The sequence below is a fragment of the Bombus vosnesenskii genome, unplaced genomic scaffold (genome assembly GCF_011952255.1).
Source record: "Bombus vosnesenskii isolate JDL3184/JDL3185 unplaced genomic scaffold, Bvos_JDL3184-5_v1.1 scf7180000013304, whole genome shotgun sequence".
In the NCBI taxonomy this organism is placed as follows: Eukaryota; Metazoa; Arthropoda; class Insecta; order Hymenoptera; family Apidae; genus Bombus; species Bombus vosnesenskii.
The window spans coordinates 3,684,347-3,700,229 of record NW_022882953.1 but is presented as its reverse complement, the minus strand read 5'-3'; the positions used below and the strand labels follow the sequence as shown (position 1 = coordinate 3,700,229).

General features: G+C 26.2%; 4 protein-coding genes across 5 annotated transcripts; 3 read left to right on the top strand and 1 right to left on the bottom strand.

Moving 5' to 3' along the window:
- Nucleotides 1-4: 4 nt before the first annotated feature.
- LOC117234257 (probable transaldolase) lies at nt 5-3,267 on the top strand. Its single transcript, XM_033495273.1, has 6 exons — nt 5-227; nt 1,181-1,304; nt 2,014-2,253; nt 2,336-2,461; nt 2,523-2,659; nt 2,772-3,267. Exons 1-6 carry the CDS (start codon nt 131-133, stop codon nt 3,044-3,046), a joined length of 999 nt encoding a protein of 332 aa, XP_033351164.1. The 5' UTR covers nt 5-130; the 3' UTR covers nt 3,047-3,267.
- A 1,746-nt stretch (nt 3,268-5,013) lies between these two features.
- Nucleotides 5,014-7,077, top strand: LOC117234254 (zinc finger protein 330 homolog). Of its 2 annotated transcripts, none has more exons than XM_033495270.1 (6): nt 5,014-5,404; nt 5,637-5,807; nt 5,931-6,162; nt 6,266-6,430; nt 6,539-6,592; nt 6,681-7,077. In XM_033495270.1, exons 1-6 carry the CDS (start codon nt 5,285-5,287, stop codon nt 6,923-6,925), a joined length of 987 nt encoding a protein of 328 aa, XP_033351161.1. In that variant the 5' UTR covers nt 5,014-5,284; the 3' UTR covers nt 6,926-7,077. The 2 variants fall into 2 exon arrangements, with proteins under 2 accessions (XP_033351161.1, XP_033351160.1); XM_033495269.1 differs by having other exon boundaries at nt 5,018-5,404; nt 6,539-6,610.
- A 28-nt stretch (nt 7,078-7,105) lies between these two features.
- Nucleotides 7,106-8,678, bottom strand: LOC117234258 (signal peptidase complex subunit 3). The gene is made up of 5 exons (XM_033495274.1): nt 8,356-8,678; nt 7,909-7,982; nt 7,617-7,705; nt 7,425-7,528; nt 7,106-7,333 (listed from the first exon to the last, which is right to left on the bottom strand). Exons 1-5 carry the CDS (start codon nt 8,496-8,498, stop codon nt 7,204-7,206), a joined length of 540 nt encoding a protein of 179 aa, XP_033351165.1. The 5' UTR covers nt 8,499-8,678; the 3' UTR covers nt 7,106-7,203.
- A 23-nt stretch (nt 8,679-8,701) lies between these two features.
- On the top strand, nt 8,702-11,378 carry LOC117234253 (dual specificity protein kinase splA). The gene is made up of 5 exons (XM_033495268.1): nt 8,702-8,720; nt 9,146-9,269; nt 9,721-10,040; nt 10,113-10,531; nt 10,600-11,378. The coding sequence occupies exons 3-5, from the start codon at nt 9,732-9,734 to the stop codon at nt 11,330-11,332; spliced, it is 1,461 nt and encodes a 486-aa protein (XP_033351159.1). The 5' UTR covers nt 8,702-8,720; nt 9,146-9,269; nt 9,721-9,731; the 3' UTR covers nt 11,333-11,378.
- The last annotated feature ends 4,505 nt before the right edge of the window (nt 11,379-15,883 follow it).

The following is a 15,883-nucleotide window of genomic DNA, read 5'->3' as shown; positions in this document are numbered from 1 at the left end:
TGTTGGAGAAAATTAAGCGGTAGTGTTATGCAAGTTGGCAGGCGTGTACAGTATCGTTGAATGCTGAATCGCTCCAGTGTAAGAAGCAGAATTTTCGATTTCCAGTCGGTATATAAAAGTAACGATAAGAATGAGTGAGCCTCAATCGAAGAAAGTCAAGATGACGAGCTCATTGACACAACTAAAAGAAATCACAACGATTGTCGCCGATACCGGTGATTTTCAAGGTAAGTAATAAAATAAGTTTTAAATAAATGGTTTTGCACCTAATACACATACGGTCAAAGGTGAAGGTGACTAAAAAAAAGTATGGTAGGGGTACACTAATAGCGCACTTTTAATTTATCTTTTAAACATCTTTTTACTTGAAGAATAAATATTTTTTATATATCTACTTTATTGTACATTCATTTTATAAATGCATATATGCATAAGCACTATAATAGAATACGCAATACTTCATTAGAAAGCAGATATTAGTTTAAAGTTTAGATTACATTATGCACGCAAGAGTAGGGGAAATTACAAAATCTTCCGATCTTACGATTGCTTTTTTTTTAATAGTTTCATAATAATGCTATTTATACTTATCAATATTTTATAAAAATGTAATAAAACTAAAATGTAACTAAATTATTATTCTTTACCATCGTACATTTTTAAATATATAAATATATAAAATATATTTTATATTACAAAATACATTATATGATTTTATTGTAATTGTTATATCATTAAAATCATTGTATTATATCATAATGAATAATTTATAACATATGTTAAAAAACCAAATTAATTACATACAATTTTAATTATGTATTTAAAATGTAAAATAAGTAGTTTTAGTTTGATTCATTCTATTATATTCTATTATAAACCTTCACTTTATAAACCATTCTTTTTAATACTATGTAGATAATATTTTGTTGCATTAAATAAAAAAATTTCTATTTATCATGTAATGTAATCCATAAGATATGTATGTATGTATCTATTATCTTTGACCTATAGATGTCAGTGATAACTCTTGGAATATATATAAATAAGTAAATATATATAAATGTCTTACACTAAAATATATGTTATTACAAACTAAAATGAATGTATTATCTTATTACCATATAAAATTTTTATTAATGCATTAATTTATTATCTCATTGTACTTTTTAATTGTCTTTAGCTATGGAGCAATTTAAGCCAATAGATGCAACTACAAATCCCTCTTTGATCCTTGCTGCAGCTAATCAAAAAAAATATGCTCACTTAATAGATAAAGCTGTACAATATGGAAAAAAGTCTGGATCGTAAGTATATTATAATATTAAATTAACAAATTGAAAGTATAGTTATTCTAATAAATATTTTAAATAAATGTGCTACTTTTAGTATTACTTAAATGCCCATTATTTTACAAATTTTTAATATATATTAAATTTGTTGTCTTCTTAAAATATTAGTACTAAATTATGAGATATTTATTTTAACACAATAAAGAAAAGTATATTTTTTAATACTAATTTGTAAATAGCACACTAAATTGTACACTACATTTAGTGTACATTAGTACACTAAATTTTTTATAGTTTTTATATTATTATTAATACTAAATAACTATTATAATTAAAAAATATATAAATGCTCGTTTTAGTAGATAGATTTGTAGATATAGAATCTATAGTACAGTAAAAGTTAATTTAAGACATTATAGGAATTATAAGGGATAAAATGATATACGTGAACAGAATAGTATACATATCAAGAAATATAAAGGAATTAAAGTAAATCTGTATGAAAATGTAGGAAATTCTATGAAGATTAGTATTAGGAATGGGAGAATATTAAAATTTATAAAAAAGAAAAATAAAAGGAAGTGTATGCAGCAAAAGGTATGAAAGAAAAGAAGTATTCACTTGAAATCATAACTGTGGTAATAATTAATATGATAATTTTATGATTTACGTGGCTTCTTAATTAGAGAAATGGGAAACTTATAAACTAATGTATTTGTTTCAGTACTTTGACAGAACAAGTTGAAGCAGCTTTAGACATTACATGTGTCCTTTTTGGTAAAGAAATCTTAAATATTATACCTGGTAGAGTTTCCACGGAGGTAGATGCTAGGTTGTCTTTTAACAAAGAAGCTAGCATTGAGAAAGCCAAACGGTTAATTGCTTTATATGAAGAACTCGGTGTAAATAAAAATCGTGTGTTAATTAAGCTTGCTTCTACATGGGAAGGTATTCAAGCAGCAAAGTAAGCTGATCTCATTTTTATTATCAACCAGCTGTTTAATAAAAAGATTAAACTCAAAATAGTGAAATTCATTTGTGTATAGAGAACTGGAAGAGAAATATGGAATCCATTGTAATTTAACGCTTCTATTTTCTTTTGCTCAAGCGGTTGCATGTGCAGAAGCAGGTGTAACTCTCATATCACCGTTTGTTGGCAGAATTTTAGATTGGTAAGTTCAACAATATTTTTTATAAGTATTAAAAAACTGTACAAACGAAGTGATTTGTTAGGTATGTGGCAAATACGGATAAAAAGTTGTATGATTCTAAAGAAGATCCAGGTGTTATATCTGTAACTAACATTTTTAATTACTATAAAAAGTTTGGATATAAAACAGTTGTTATGGGTGCCTCATTTAGGAACATTGGTAAATATAAAAATTAATATTTATTAGGGGGTTAAGATTATTTTAAAATTAATTATAGTTACTAAAACTAGAGGTTGTAATAAAAATTATATTATATGATTTTTTCATTAAGGTGAGATAAAAGAATTAGCTGGTTGCGATTTTCTAACTATAAGTCCCAAGCTATTAGAAGAATTAGAAAAGAAAAATGAACCAATTCGCAGAGTACTTACAGTAGATGCAGCAAAGAAATCTGATCTTCAAAAGACCAGTTTGAGTGAAGCTGAATTTAGGTGGCTTCTTAATGAAGATCAAATGGCAACAGATAAATTAAGCGAAGGTATTCGAAAATTCACAGTGGATGTTCGCAAATTGGAGAAGCTATTGCATGCAAAGATACAATCTTAAATATAACCAAAATATTTTTCTTAAACATACTTATGTAACAAATGTTTTATCGTAAATATCGTACATAACAATACTAAAAAATAATAATTATTTCGAATGATAAGTTTTCAATATGTAATACATTCCACTCTTTGTATCTCCACAATATATGAACAATGTACAAATGAACATAGAAATTATACTTTTAACATTAAATAAAAATGGGATATTAAGAAAGTGCATACTTATAAAGATTTATTTCAAGAGTTTAGTTTATTTATAACTGATAAAGTATATCAGGACACCAAAATAATTGCATGTAATTATTTAATTAGCTAGGAAATCGAAATAATACTATATAGAGAAGATTTCTGAGAATTAAAGCATTGATTTAATCCTAGAATAGTTAAGCAATTCTCCTTATAGATCGAAAAATTTAATTTTTTAATTTTGTCATAAAGAGGTTAATTCAGTTATTCCATCGTGACATGGTTATAATATTTCAGAGCCTATGAGTATTGTTCACGTTAATTATTCCTTTCATGACCCTTTTAAAAACCGTGGAAGGAAATGATTATTGAGAACTCGATTTTTAACGGTAAGAAATAACAAATGTTTTATTAAGTAAGGAAACGAACTAAACAACTACAAGAATTACATTATAAAAAACACAAATGCTATGAATTCAAATTAAACATCAGAAATGGCCTTTTCCGTTTGAAGTATTGCGCCCTAATATTCGTTTCTACGAATGTGTTTATAATTGTTTGTATAATTCATGATAGATTCCAACGATCATGTAAACAGATCTCGGCACTCGCTAGGGAATACTATTCAAAAATTGTATCGCGTCTAATCGTAAAACATTAATATGGACGGTCAACAAAGTTCGCATTCTTACGAGATAGACACAAAAAGAACATTTCTGTTTCTATCTGAGACACTCATAGCATATCACGATGCGTAGAACGAGAATCTTCCTGCAACGATGATTCGATATTAATTTTTCATAACTAGTCATGACTCAATTTTCAGATACTCAGTTTTCCCTAGGCTTTGGTACATGAGTGTCGAGACCTATTTATATGATCATGACATAGTCTATAGTTTTGCATCGTGCGGTAAATATGTAAATATAACACCGATCAATGAACAGCGTCGATCAATGAAATGCATGCCTGATTAGATAGGGACAGAAGGAGTCTCTTAGTAGCGATCTCTTTCTATTCTCATATCGTATCCACTTACATCGTAACATATGATTCGCGTATTTGTATATCTCAATGATCACTTGTAGCTCTTCTGTATAATCACGGTCTCAAAATTTCAAATTTATAAACATGAGCAGAATGCTCTAACACTCCATGGGCACGACAACCAAGCTTAAATTCCATAAATTTCTGAACTGCCCATATGTGCGAGCGCCTGTATCACAGACCCGCCAATTGAGCGATTTTTAAAATTTCCTTATAACTAAGAAACCAGGGAGACTATTTAAATAAAACCAGATAAAGTTTGACAAAACCAATCTCAATTAATTCTTTAGGTTCTAAACTTTCATTTGAGCCCTCATAAGTTAAGAAATTTTGTCTAGGAGCCAAAAAATTTTAATTTCTTAATTTTGCCACTTATTGATTGAATGTAATTAAATATTATGTATGTATACTTCAGATTCAAATATTTCAGGATTAAATAATGGGCACGATATGTTTAAGGTTGTTGAATTGTTTTTTTTATAATCTACAAGGATATTGAAGAATAAATATATAGTATAAATATATGTATAGACCTTATAATTTCTTTAAAAAGTGACCATGAAAGAAATAGTTATAGTTTATTTTCTCTTTCGGCATTCATCGAGTAGGTATTTATATTTTTTGTCTTAAAAATTTTTTAAATTTTGTCTTCTGTTTGTGAAAAAAGACTATTTTTAGCGTTGCACGTGATCCTTGAAATACTATAATTTTGTCCTGAGAAGTTTTTTTATATAACAATAAATAAGGCAAATATTTAGGTGATCCCATTTAGCTAGGCCACTATATATATTCTAAAAATACGAAAATAAATATACGAAATGAAGTGATTATGATGTATGTTATCCTGAAAGTAAACCATTAAATTAAACTAAACTGTATGGAATGATTTTGAATTTTACCCTAACCTTGTTCAATTAATCGAAATTGTACTCCAACGTTTCTAACCTCGTTTTATTATTAATCAAATAATTATATTTGTCAGGTTGATATTAAATTTTCCAAAATGCCGAAGAAAAAGACAGGACAAAGACGAAAAGCTGAAAAACAAAAATTAAGGCAAAAAGAAATTAGAACCGCTAAAGATCAATTAGATTTAGCTAAATTTCCATGCAATGCAGTAATGGTAAATATGATATATTATAATGTACATCAGTATTATCATAATTTAACCCTTTTACAAATAAATACCGAAAATAAATCCCAATTTCACAAATATATTTTTCATATCATAAAATTTCAAATATATTAATTATTAATATTATCAATTAGTAGAAAATATTTAAAAATAGCCTATGTCTCATAAGCAGAGTATCCGTATTTCTATATATCACACTTATATCTAATTTTTAATAAAGGAATGTGACAAATGTAGCAAGAAACAAAAAAGTAGAGCCTTCTGTTATTTCTGTCAAAGTGTACAACGATTACCAATGTGTGCTCATTGTGGAAAAATAAAGTGTATGCTAAAAACAGGAGATTGTGTTGTTCGTCATCCTGGTGTGTTTAATACTGGATTGGGTATGGTGGTAAGTACATGTAACTTACATATAATTAAATATATATATAATTACGTATAGTTATAATAATTAAATATATTATACAGTATAATAAACTATGAGAGTATAAGTAACAGACATAAATTTTTAAAGGGAGCCATATGCGATCATTGTGAAGCATGGGTTTGTCACGGAAGACGTTGCCTTACAACTCATGCATGTATATGTCCATTGATAGATGCAATTTGTCAAGAATGTGAAAGAGGTGTGTGGGATCACGGTGGTAGAATATTCCGATGTTCATTTTGTAATTGCTTTCTTTGTGAAGATGATCAATTTGAACATCAAGCATCATGTCAGGTTTTGGAGGCAGAAAGTTTCAAGTGTAAGAATATAAAAGAGATAAAAATATAAGTATAAATATATTTTACGTATAATTATATTAGTGTCATAATTTTTGGTTTATTGTAAACAATTAATATTTTTAGGTCAATCATGCAATCGATTAGGACAATACTCTTGCTTAAGATGTAAAACATGTTATTGCGAGGATCATATTAGAAGAAAAGGGTTTAAGTATGAAAAGAACAAACCTATACCTTGCCCCAAATGTGGTTTTGAAACATCTCAAACAAAAGATCTTAGTATGTCAAGTAAGTAATATAATTAGTTCTAATACTACTTTTTTATATCTACATTTAATTAAAAAGTTATAATTTTTAGTAATTATTTTTAAAATTATATTTTCTATTCTATTGTAGCAAGAACTCATAAATTTGGTAGACAAGGTGGAACATACGAATCTGATGATGAAGGTGAATATAATTATTATGGTAAAGGTCTTAAGTATTTTTACGTTTACTTATTGTCTTTATAGCCTGCCATATATCATCTTTTTTACAGGAAATCAATCACAAGACTATATTCCTGAAAATCATACATCTTATCAGGAAGATGAAGATGAAGATGATGATAATGATGAGGATGCTGATGATGATGATAATGATGATGACGATGATGACGATGATGATGACGATGATGATGATGGTGATGATGAAGGAGAAAGAGAGCGGGTAAATGAGTTAATAAGTGAAAATCAAGAAAATTGCGATAATAAATTGCATCAAAGTATTAATAAAAACGTTTAGCAAAAATTTAAATTTTGCAACTAAATGTGAAAATGGAAAAATAAATATATCACTGTTGTCTTTATAACAAATTATAACATGCTATTTTTTAATATGAAAAATTGTATATCAAATATCGATACGTATAGGATAAAGCTAATTGGGAAACCTAATAGTTCCTGACTATTAAACAATAATACATGAAAATATTAAATTTATTATACATCGGCTTTATGTAAAATAATTAGAAATTTTACAAAGCAATGAATATGGATGTATTGCATATACAGAAATGTATGTTACACACGTAATGAGGTATATTCAGATGGAAATGCAAAAGTATGAGAGCCAAAGGCATTAACACTTGGCAAAAGTCCAGCATTTGGAATAATATTCCATGATAATGTCAATGTTACATTCTTATTTCCCCTAGAAAAAGAAGCAAACATTAGATTATTTTATAAAAATGTATAATTTCTTCGATTAAAAAGTTCTACTTATAATTATTACAAAAAATTACCTTAAACCATTGCCATCATCCCAGAAGTAATATTTTGTATTCATATTTTTAAAGTCAAGTACTGCATTATCCCCACGCAGTACTATTTTATCCCATAACACTACCTAGGATACAAAACATTTTAATATAATATACAAAATGAATATGATTATAAACTAAAAATATTCCTATATTACAATACTTATGTTATACCTGATTAAAATCATTATTTTCTGTTTGATACTCTGCTGTGAGATATAAAAATAATTGTTTAACATTCCAATTAAATAATGGAGTCAGATGTATATATACTAATATATGTAAAGAAATGATATATTTTGTGATTTTATATTATTATAAAAAGATAAAAATTAATATAAATATACACAAAAATAAATAGAAAAGCTTGATAAATATTCCTATTGATATAAAGAAGCTTAAAATATAAGAAATCAAAATATTCAAAAGTATAATAGATAAATATTTATATAATAAAAAAGGATATCAGTTTGTAAATCAAATGTTAAGTATCCCAAGTCATTTTTTTCTCTTGAAGCACTGTAATCTGCTACATTCTTCCTACAAAATAAAACGTGAATAATTATTAATATATTTATTTTCATAAACAAGTAAATAGTATTAATTTTAAACATTTATAAATAAATATTAATAATTTTAACCAACATGTTTATATTATATAGTTCTTCATAAGGTCTTCCATAAATTCAAATGATATTCAAATAATATTTTCATAATATATCATGTAACATTTTGCAAAAAAATTTATATCACGTCGAAATAAGTTTTATATTATATTACAGTAGATACATAATCCAGCAATGAAAAAGTCAGATATAATAACACATAATTTGAGATGAAATATCGTGAATAAATAATAATTTTTCCTGAATTTACTCTTATAATATCTGTAAAATAAATTCACTATACTTACACAACTACTTTTACAGTATTTAAAGTTGCATTTGCTCTGTAATCAATAAATACAGTAGAGAGAAAACAACAAAATGTTAGACACGCCGAAACAGTCAAAGTATATGCCACAATAGCATTACTGCGCGTAAAAACGGTATGCATTATTACGTTTTAATATCGATGATTAGGGTATACAAAATTCGTATTTAATAAATCAGTTAATCGAATCATGCATCAAAATATTTTAACCAAAATCATCGTCACCTCGATTTCGATTTTCAACGTCAGCACTTCGACACAATGGAACACCGGGTTGGTGTTCGAAAATATATCGAATAATGTACCGTGTTCACAAATAAAGTAAATTTTACTTTAACAATCAATGTAAGTTTACTCAAATTACGTAAATTTACTTATTTACTGTTTCCATTTTACAGAAATGCTTACAATACATTCTATTATTACATTCTATTGTTTAAATTATATCTTTATTAAAATCCATATTAGCTTCATAAATAAATGAGACTTCATAGATAAATAAGAGCATTAACAAGTAGAAAATAAATTTCATATAGTATGTTTATAAGAGCAAATTGTAAAGAATATCAATTCTTTTAAAAATGATTGATATAATTATCACATTTCTAATAATGTGAATATATGTATTCATGTATAATAATTAGTATTCATGCATATACATTGAATTGGATTACTGGAATATAAAGAATCTAATTGATGATCTAAGTTGTTTCTTGTCTGGTGTGAATATATGCACAAATACACATAATAGTTTACTTTTTTATCTGCAGCAACTTCAAGGAAGTGGAGATTACTATGCAACATGTTTATGTGGAATGTGTAATGTATTGTATGAAAGAAAATAAATAATTTGTCTTAAGAAAGGAGTTGAATGCGTTGGATATGTCGCATTTGGTAAGTAATTAAATATTACTAAAATATTTTTATGATTATTTTTAACTTCAAAACATTTTCTTCTCATGTAATTAACGAGATAGATGTTAAGATTCGCATCATAACATTTTTTAAATTGTTTATTTTTTAACATGATTTATTTTTCGCTATAATGTTATACTAACAAACATATATGTTTTTAAATTAAATTATCTGCAAGAAAATTCTTAAAAATTGGTGACGATAATTAATTGTTTACTTATTAGATTATATATTAACAATATAATCATTAACATTGAATAACAGTTCTTCTTTTTATATCCTATCTAATGTTTACATTAAATCTTGAAACATGTTATATTTTGAGACATTAATTTTTAAATTTAATATCAACCTCATAAACACTAAAATATATACATGTTACATTGCAATGACATTTGCATTAAAATTAATTTGACTTATTTTATTTCAGAATAAAAAAGAATGGGTTGTGTCAATAGTCGAACAGATATTAATGATTTACATCCAAATGTTTTTCAAGTGACGAATGTAGATGATTTAGGTAATTTAATTACACCTGGACGTTTAGAAGTTACAGAAACTGATATAATACTTTACCAACGTGGTAAACAACCTATTAAATGGCCATTACGATGTTTAAGGCGATATGGCCATGATGCTGAAATTTTTAGCTTTGAATCAGGAAGGAGGTGCTCTACAGGACCAGGCATTTATGCTTTTAAATGTCGTAGAGCTGCACATTTATTTAATCTTGTGCAAACAAATATTCAGGTTTGTTTAGTTTTTATAATATTAAATGTAAAAATATGCATATGAGTATTTTTCAAATAAAATTTATTATAGGTTTGTAATAATAGTGGAGATGATACAATATCCAGAGAACTTCCAGTTGCTTCTCATCCTGGTCCTACAGTAACAAGAGTGACAATACCAGTTGAGCCTAACTATTTGGATCTCATATTAAATAGAACTAATAATCACGTGGGTCCTAGATTTGCACATAATCAACAAAACGGAGTTGGAAGATTAGATAGTGTGGGAAGTAGCACTGGTCTTATGTCATCCCAAGGAAACATAAGTTCTCCTACATCACCTCCTGTGTTACCACCGCTACCACCACCACCACCACCACCACCACCACCACCACCACCATTTCCTCAACCACATCCGTCCTCTCTTTATGTGAATGAAGAAATATTGTCTTCTCTATCATTAGAAATGGAACATAATAACAACAAAAGCCTTAGAAGTGCAATACAGAGGTAACTAAAAATATAATTATATTGTTTGTATTGTTTAATAATATCTATAATCTTGTATGTTTTTATAGATCTCGTACAGTCAGTAATTCTATATCTGATAATGGCTCAGCATCATTAGAACTGACATCTATATACAAAAGTTCAGAAGTCACTTCTCAAATTAAATCACCACTCTCAGTAGCAACTTATATGAATGTAGACATTAATACTGATATTGGTCCACTTTCTCCAAGTCATAGTATTTCTGAAGCAATGCAGTTTAAAGAAGATAAAAACGAAAACAGTGAATCTGGACATGCCTACATAAATATAAGTCCTGGTCAAGAATATCCAGAATTTCTTGGTGCCAAATCACGACCATCACCATTGTTGTCTATTCAATCTGATGTAGAAGAAACAACAAGACATTGTTATGCTAATTTAGAACCAAGTGAAATTGAAAATTTAAGAAAAAGATTTTCTGGAGTATCTGCTCCAGAGAAATCACCTCTACCTCCATCAACACCACCAGGTGGTTCAGGTAAAGAAGTAAATTATGCTGTATTAGATCTGGATACAAAGGATGTACCAATGAATTCACCATTAGATGGTCCTTCAAATTCTTCCACATCTCCTCCAGAATCTCCAAATAAGATACAAAAGGGGTATACTACAATAGATTTTAATAAAACAGCTGCTCTTTCTCATTCAGTCAACCCAAATCTTGTAAATGATAATGAAGGTTCGAGGAAAACACGTCACAATTCTACAATTAGTGATTTAGCAGCCTCTGGTAGACGTAGTTCATCTATAAGTGAATAATACATTTTTTGTTTCCTGACTGTGCCTACATAATAAATATTTGTAGCATTTTATAAAAAATATGAAATAATACGCTTTTCTTTTTTATTGAATTCTAATATTGAATACTATAAAACCAAAGAGGGAATATTAAATTAGTTTGTATAGTTTTTGTACACTTATTTTGTACAATATTAAACAAATGAAATTTTTTAGTGCGTAAAAATACAACACATTTAATTAAAAAATCGTATCTCACGATTTTTTCTACAATTTATTATTCATTTGGTAGCATTTAGTTATGTATAACGTATACAAAGGACATCACAGTATTTTTAAAGAATAAGTCATTTTCTAAGTGCTATTAGTATGCACAAAGGAAAAAATCTCTTTTATATGTATAATATACAAATGTGTTTATAAAACATTGTACGTAAAATGATTTTTCAAATTGACTATTGTAGGGGAATTGGAAGCAGAAGTGCTCTAATTTTCCTGTATCATAGGAATTGATGAGGCTCAAATAGACTAACTGAAATGAGAGTTTATGACGTGATAATATAACAGGATGATGATAAAAGAATATATCATTTTAAATGGCTACTTTTAAAGTAGTCAATTAAAATTTAACTATGGCCATAATTTGGAGTGATTTTGATATAAATGATAGATATTTACAGTAAAACATTGCATATATGTGTATATATATATACATATTATACAGCACAGGTATTATACAGGGTGGTTGGTAACTGGTGGTACAAGCGGAAAGGGGGTGATTCTACGTGAAAAAAGAAGTCGAAAATATAGAATAAAAAAATTTTTTTTTTAATTTTTCCATCGAGACAACGATCTACAGTGAGATTCGTTATAAGGAGACGTGATAAAGTGCACGCGTACCGAGCGAAAATTCAAAGTCGATTTTCTCGAAAACAAAGCCTCAAAGGAAAAATTTTTATTCTATATTTTCGACTTCTTTTTTCGCGTAGAATCGCCCCTTTTCCGCTTGTACCACCAGTTACCAACCACCCTGTATATACAGGTATATATATATATATATACATACACACACACAGAGACACAGATGCATATGGAGACTAGTATATTATAGCTCTTTAGAAAAATGTTTTTAAAATACACAATTTTAATAATGCATTATCATGTTCTATCTAGAATTTGATATATTTTATAATCATTTGCTTTATAAATTGTATATATATATATACACACACACACACAATTTATAAAGCAAATGACTTATATATATATATAAGTTGATTAAAATATGTTTCTTTTACACAATTAATCCGTAATAAGAACTTTAATTGTAATATATTTAAAATATATGTTGTTATAAATTGTATATATATGAAAGTTGATTAAAATATGTTTCTTTTACAAAATTAAGAGAAATAATTCAATCTGTAATAAAAACTTTAATTATACTACATATATTTAAGATATATGTGTGACATAATATATCACTCATTTTTATTCAGTAGATAAGAATATGATTTTTGTGTATTGATTAATTTTAAAACTGATGGCTTTTTAAATATACACAAACAGTGTTTTCTATCTATATAAATTTCTTTATAAATAATGTTAATATTCTTATAATAATTTTGTTAATATTAAAAAAATTTCAATATTATTTGCTTAAAATATAATTTAGTGTTAGTAACTTGATTTTTCTGGATTATATTATTTTTTATAATTTTATTTTCTAAAAACGTCTAATATATGTATTTAAAATCTTTAAAGTGTATAAAAATACTTTTATCACACATTTATTATATACTTCTATGCAATATTTTGCATATTTATAGTTCAATAAAAAAATATTAATCATTGTTAGGCTCTTTCTATCATGCTCATACCATAATATTTAGTTAATCACGACTGTTATTATCATATTTGTTATTTGCTAATTAGATTTAAATATGAAATTACTAAAAAGATGTTAAGATTGTTTTAATACCTAGTACTCAATACAAGAAATAATATCCATATTTTAAATCTTAATTTTGCAATGCACGATATTTACTGCACAGTTTTGTTAGCTTCCTTCTATTATAAGTATTAATATAAATGTTTAGAAGAGGTGAATGAAACTAGAGTAACAAGTATGGTGCATTGCTAAGTTTAATATTAAGAACATAATTTTTTTATATTGAATATTGTCAAAAAATATAACATCACATATTTACAACATATACATAACACATACATCTGAAAATACAATTAATTAAAATCATTTATTTTTTACAAGCATATAAACACATTTAATGAATAGAAATGTTACAATATTCTTAAATGCTATTCTGAAAAACTGATTATTCATTGAATACATTAGACACTTTTACTTTTAGAAAAAATGCTGCATGCTATAAGTAATTTTAAATACATATTGTAGTAACATGGTATTAGAAAAAGATGTAATAAAAGATTCCGTGATTACACGTAACTACATGTTATCTCATAATATTGACATATTCACTGCCATAGTTTAACATCTATTAAAGAAACAAGTATAACTTTTCATATGGATTTAAAATAATTATTGCTAATACTTCATATTATGTTTCATCATATTATGATGGAAGTAAAACTTTGTTACAGTTATTACTAATCATACATATTTTGTATGAATAGATAATGGTAGTGAATAAATTGATATAAAATAGTAAAATATTCTGCTTTGTTACATAATAATTTTATATGAGAATATATTTGACTACATACATAGATCTTATATTATCATTTAATATATGATTTGAATGCAGAGTGCACTTATATCCTTGAACAAATTAAGAGCTTTATGTTCAAAATGTAATAGTAAATAAGAAAAGGCAGACTGGCCCATATAGAAGAATATATGTTTTCATAGTCATATAGGATTATACATATAGAAACTATTTCAATAAATAACTACACATGTATTCACTTTAAATTTTAAATAACCAGATCTAAAGAGTCAAAGAGCTTCTATTTTTATTTTTATTTATTAGATTCAAAAGCATGCTTGTATCATTCTCTTAATTCATAAGTTTTCTTTTCACAAATATTGTTCTTAAAGATATTTGAAAATATTGTATTGTTAAAAGTTTGTTACATTTAAATGAAGCAAGTGATTTAATATGCATTATTAACTTTATACATAGAATATATGAATATATAAGTGGTAAAAGACAACATTATATTATAAGTTGTATTTTCTTTCAATCTTTCAAGTTGTAACTAATTAAATTTGTTATGTGTTAAGTTGGATTTTTCTTGAATTGAATGCTTTCAATGTAATTAGAAGTATTATGCAAACTAAAATACAATACATTTGAAACTTTTTTCTTTTTTTTATCTAAATATGATGAAAATAAAAAAGAAACTGTAAATAAAGAATGAATGCAATCTTTTGAAATTACTTTGTAGATATACATGTGTATAAACTTAAAATATAATGAACTTTACACCATTATATTAAATAATAGTGCTGATATGGAATAATGACTATGGATATATATGAAGTTAAATTTATCGTTTAGGATACTTATATATTGGCAATAGTTCAATTTAATGACTCATAGAATGACAATGCAACATAAAATTACATTAAATTTTATATTTTAATGCATATTTTACAATTAAATTCCAGTCTTAAGTTTAAAATGTCTCTTATAAAAAAAATTAGATATTTTACATCATTAGTAAGGAAAAGAAAGAGAGGAGGGATATAGCCAAGAATGGATGAACAAAATGTTTTCATAATTCTAATATATTTGAAATAATAGTTTTTGAGAATACTAAAAGGTGCCAAAGAAAAATTTGTTCCATTATGTGTGAAATAAATTTTGAAGTACAATAAATTCTAGTATAATATACTAAAAAAATTGTATGTTCATAAAAATAATTAAATCATTGTTTCATTCTTTGTAAGTGATATAAATGTATCATAAAGCTATACATCGAATACGTTATATGAATGTTTCATTGCACTTGATACAATTAATACTTTTATATTATTGCAAAGATAGAAACTCATTCTTATCTTTAAATATGACAGTATTATATGATCAATGATCAATGATCACAGTTGATTAGTTTTCAAGAAGTTATAATTCATTGATTAGTATTATTAATCAATCTAGAAATACTATATAATAAAAATGTTTTTGGATGCTGATGCAACATTTTTTAATTTACATTTCAAAGGTAAATAAATTAAATATGTATGAATTTATTACATATGTTTTGTTTGAAAAAGAAAAGTTAAATATTCTGTAACTGTTTATTGCATGCAACAAATATTACTCATTAACCATCAAACAAAGACCAACAAAATTTGTTGAAATAATAAACATGATCTAATCCTTAATTAATTCTTAAAACAAAGAAAACGTTGCATTAGACATTTCAAACAGTAAATGAATGAAAGAAAGGAATCAACTTTTCTACAGCAATTTATAAAATTGTGCAATGTCGGGTATTATCACAATGTATTGACAAAAGATTATAAGTGCGGCGCAACGACAAATTGGGCAAGCACGCTGAATGTGCACATTCACTGAATGTAAC

Bases quoted from the DNA above. Each gene is read 5' to 3' on its own strand.
- LOC117234254 (XM_033495269.1), top strand. From the start codon at position 5,285: ATGCCGAAGAAAAAGACAGGACAAAGACGAAAAGCTGAAAAACAAAAA. The intron at 5,405-5,636 runs GTAAATATGATA...TTTTTAATAAAG, and splicing joins TTCCATGCAATGCAGTAATG to GAATGTGACAAATGTAGCAA. The intron at 6,431-6,538 runs GTAAGTAATATA...ATTCTATTGTAG, and splicing joins AAAAGATCTTAGTATGTCAA to CAAGAACTCATAAATTTGGT.
- LOC117234253 (XM_033495268.1), top strand. From the start codon at position 9,732: ATGGGTTGTGTCAATAGTCGAACAGATATTAATGATTTACATCCAAAT. The intron at 10,041-10,112 runs GTTTGTTTAGTT...AATTTATTATAG, and splicing joins TTGTGCAAACAAATATTCAG to GTTTGTAATAATAGTGGAGA. The intron at 10,532-10,599 runs GTAACTAAAAAT...ATGTTTTTATAG, and splicing joins CTTAGAAGTGCAATACAGAG to ATCTCGTACAGTCAGTAATT.
- LOC117234257 (XM_033495273.1), top strand. From the start codon at position 131: ATGAGTGAGCCTCAATCGAAGAAAGTCAAGATGACGAGCTCATTGACA. The intron at 228-1,180 runs GTAAGTAATAAA...AATTGTCTTTAG, and splicing joins CGATACCGGTGATTTTCAAG to CTATGGAGCAATTTAAGCCA. The intron at 2,660-2,771 runs GTAAATATAAAA...TTTTTCATTAAG, and splicing joins TGCCTCATTTAGGAACATTG to GTGAGATAAAAGAATTAGCT.
- LOC117234258 (XM_033495274.1), bottom strand. From the start codon at position 8,498: ATGCATACCGTTTTTACGCGCAGTAATGCTATTGTGGCATATACTTTG. The intron at 7,983-8,355 runs GTAAGTATAGTG...TTTATTTTGTAG, and splicing joins AATACTGTAAAAGTAGTTGT to GAAGAATGTAGCAGATTACA. The intron at 7,529-7,616 runs GTATAACATAAG...TTTGTATCCTAG, and splicing joins AAAATAATGATTTTAATCAG to GTAGTGTTATGGGATAAAAT.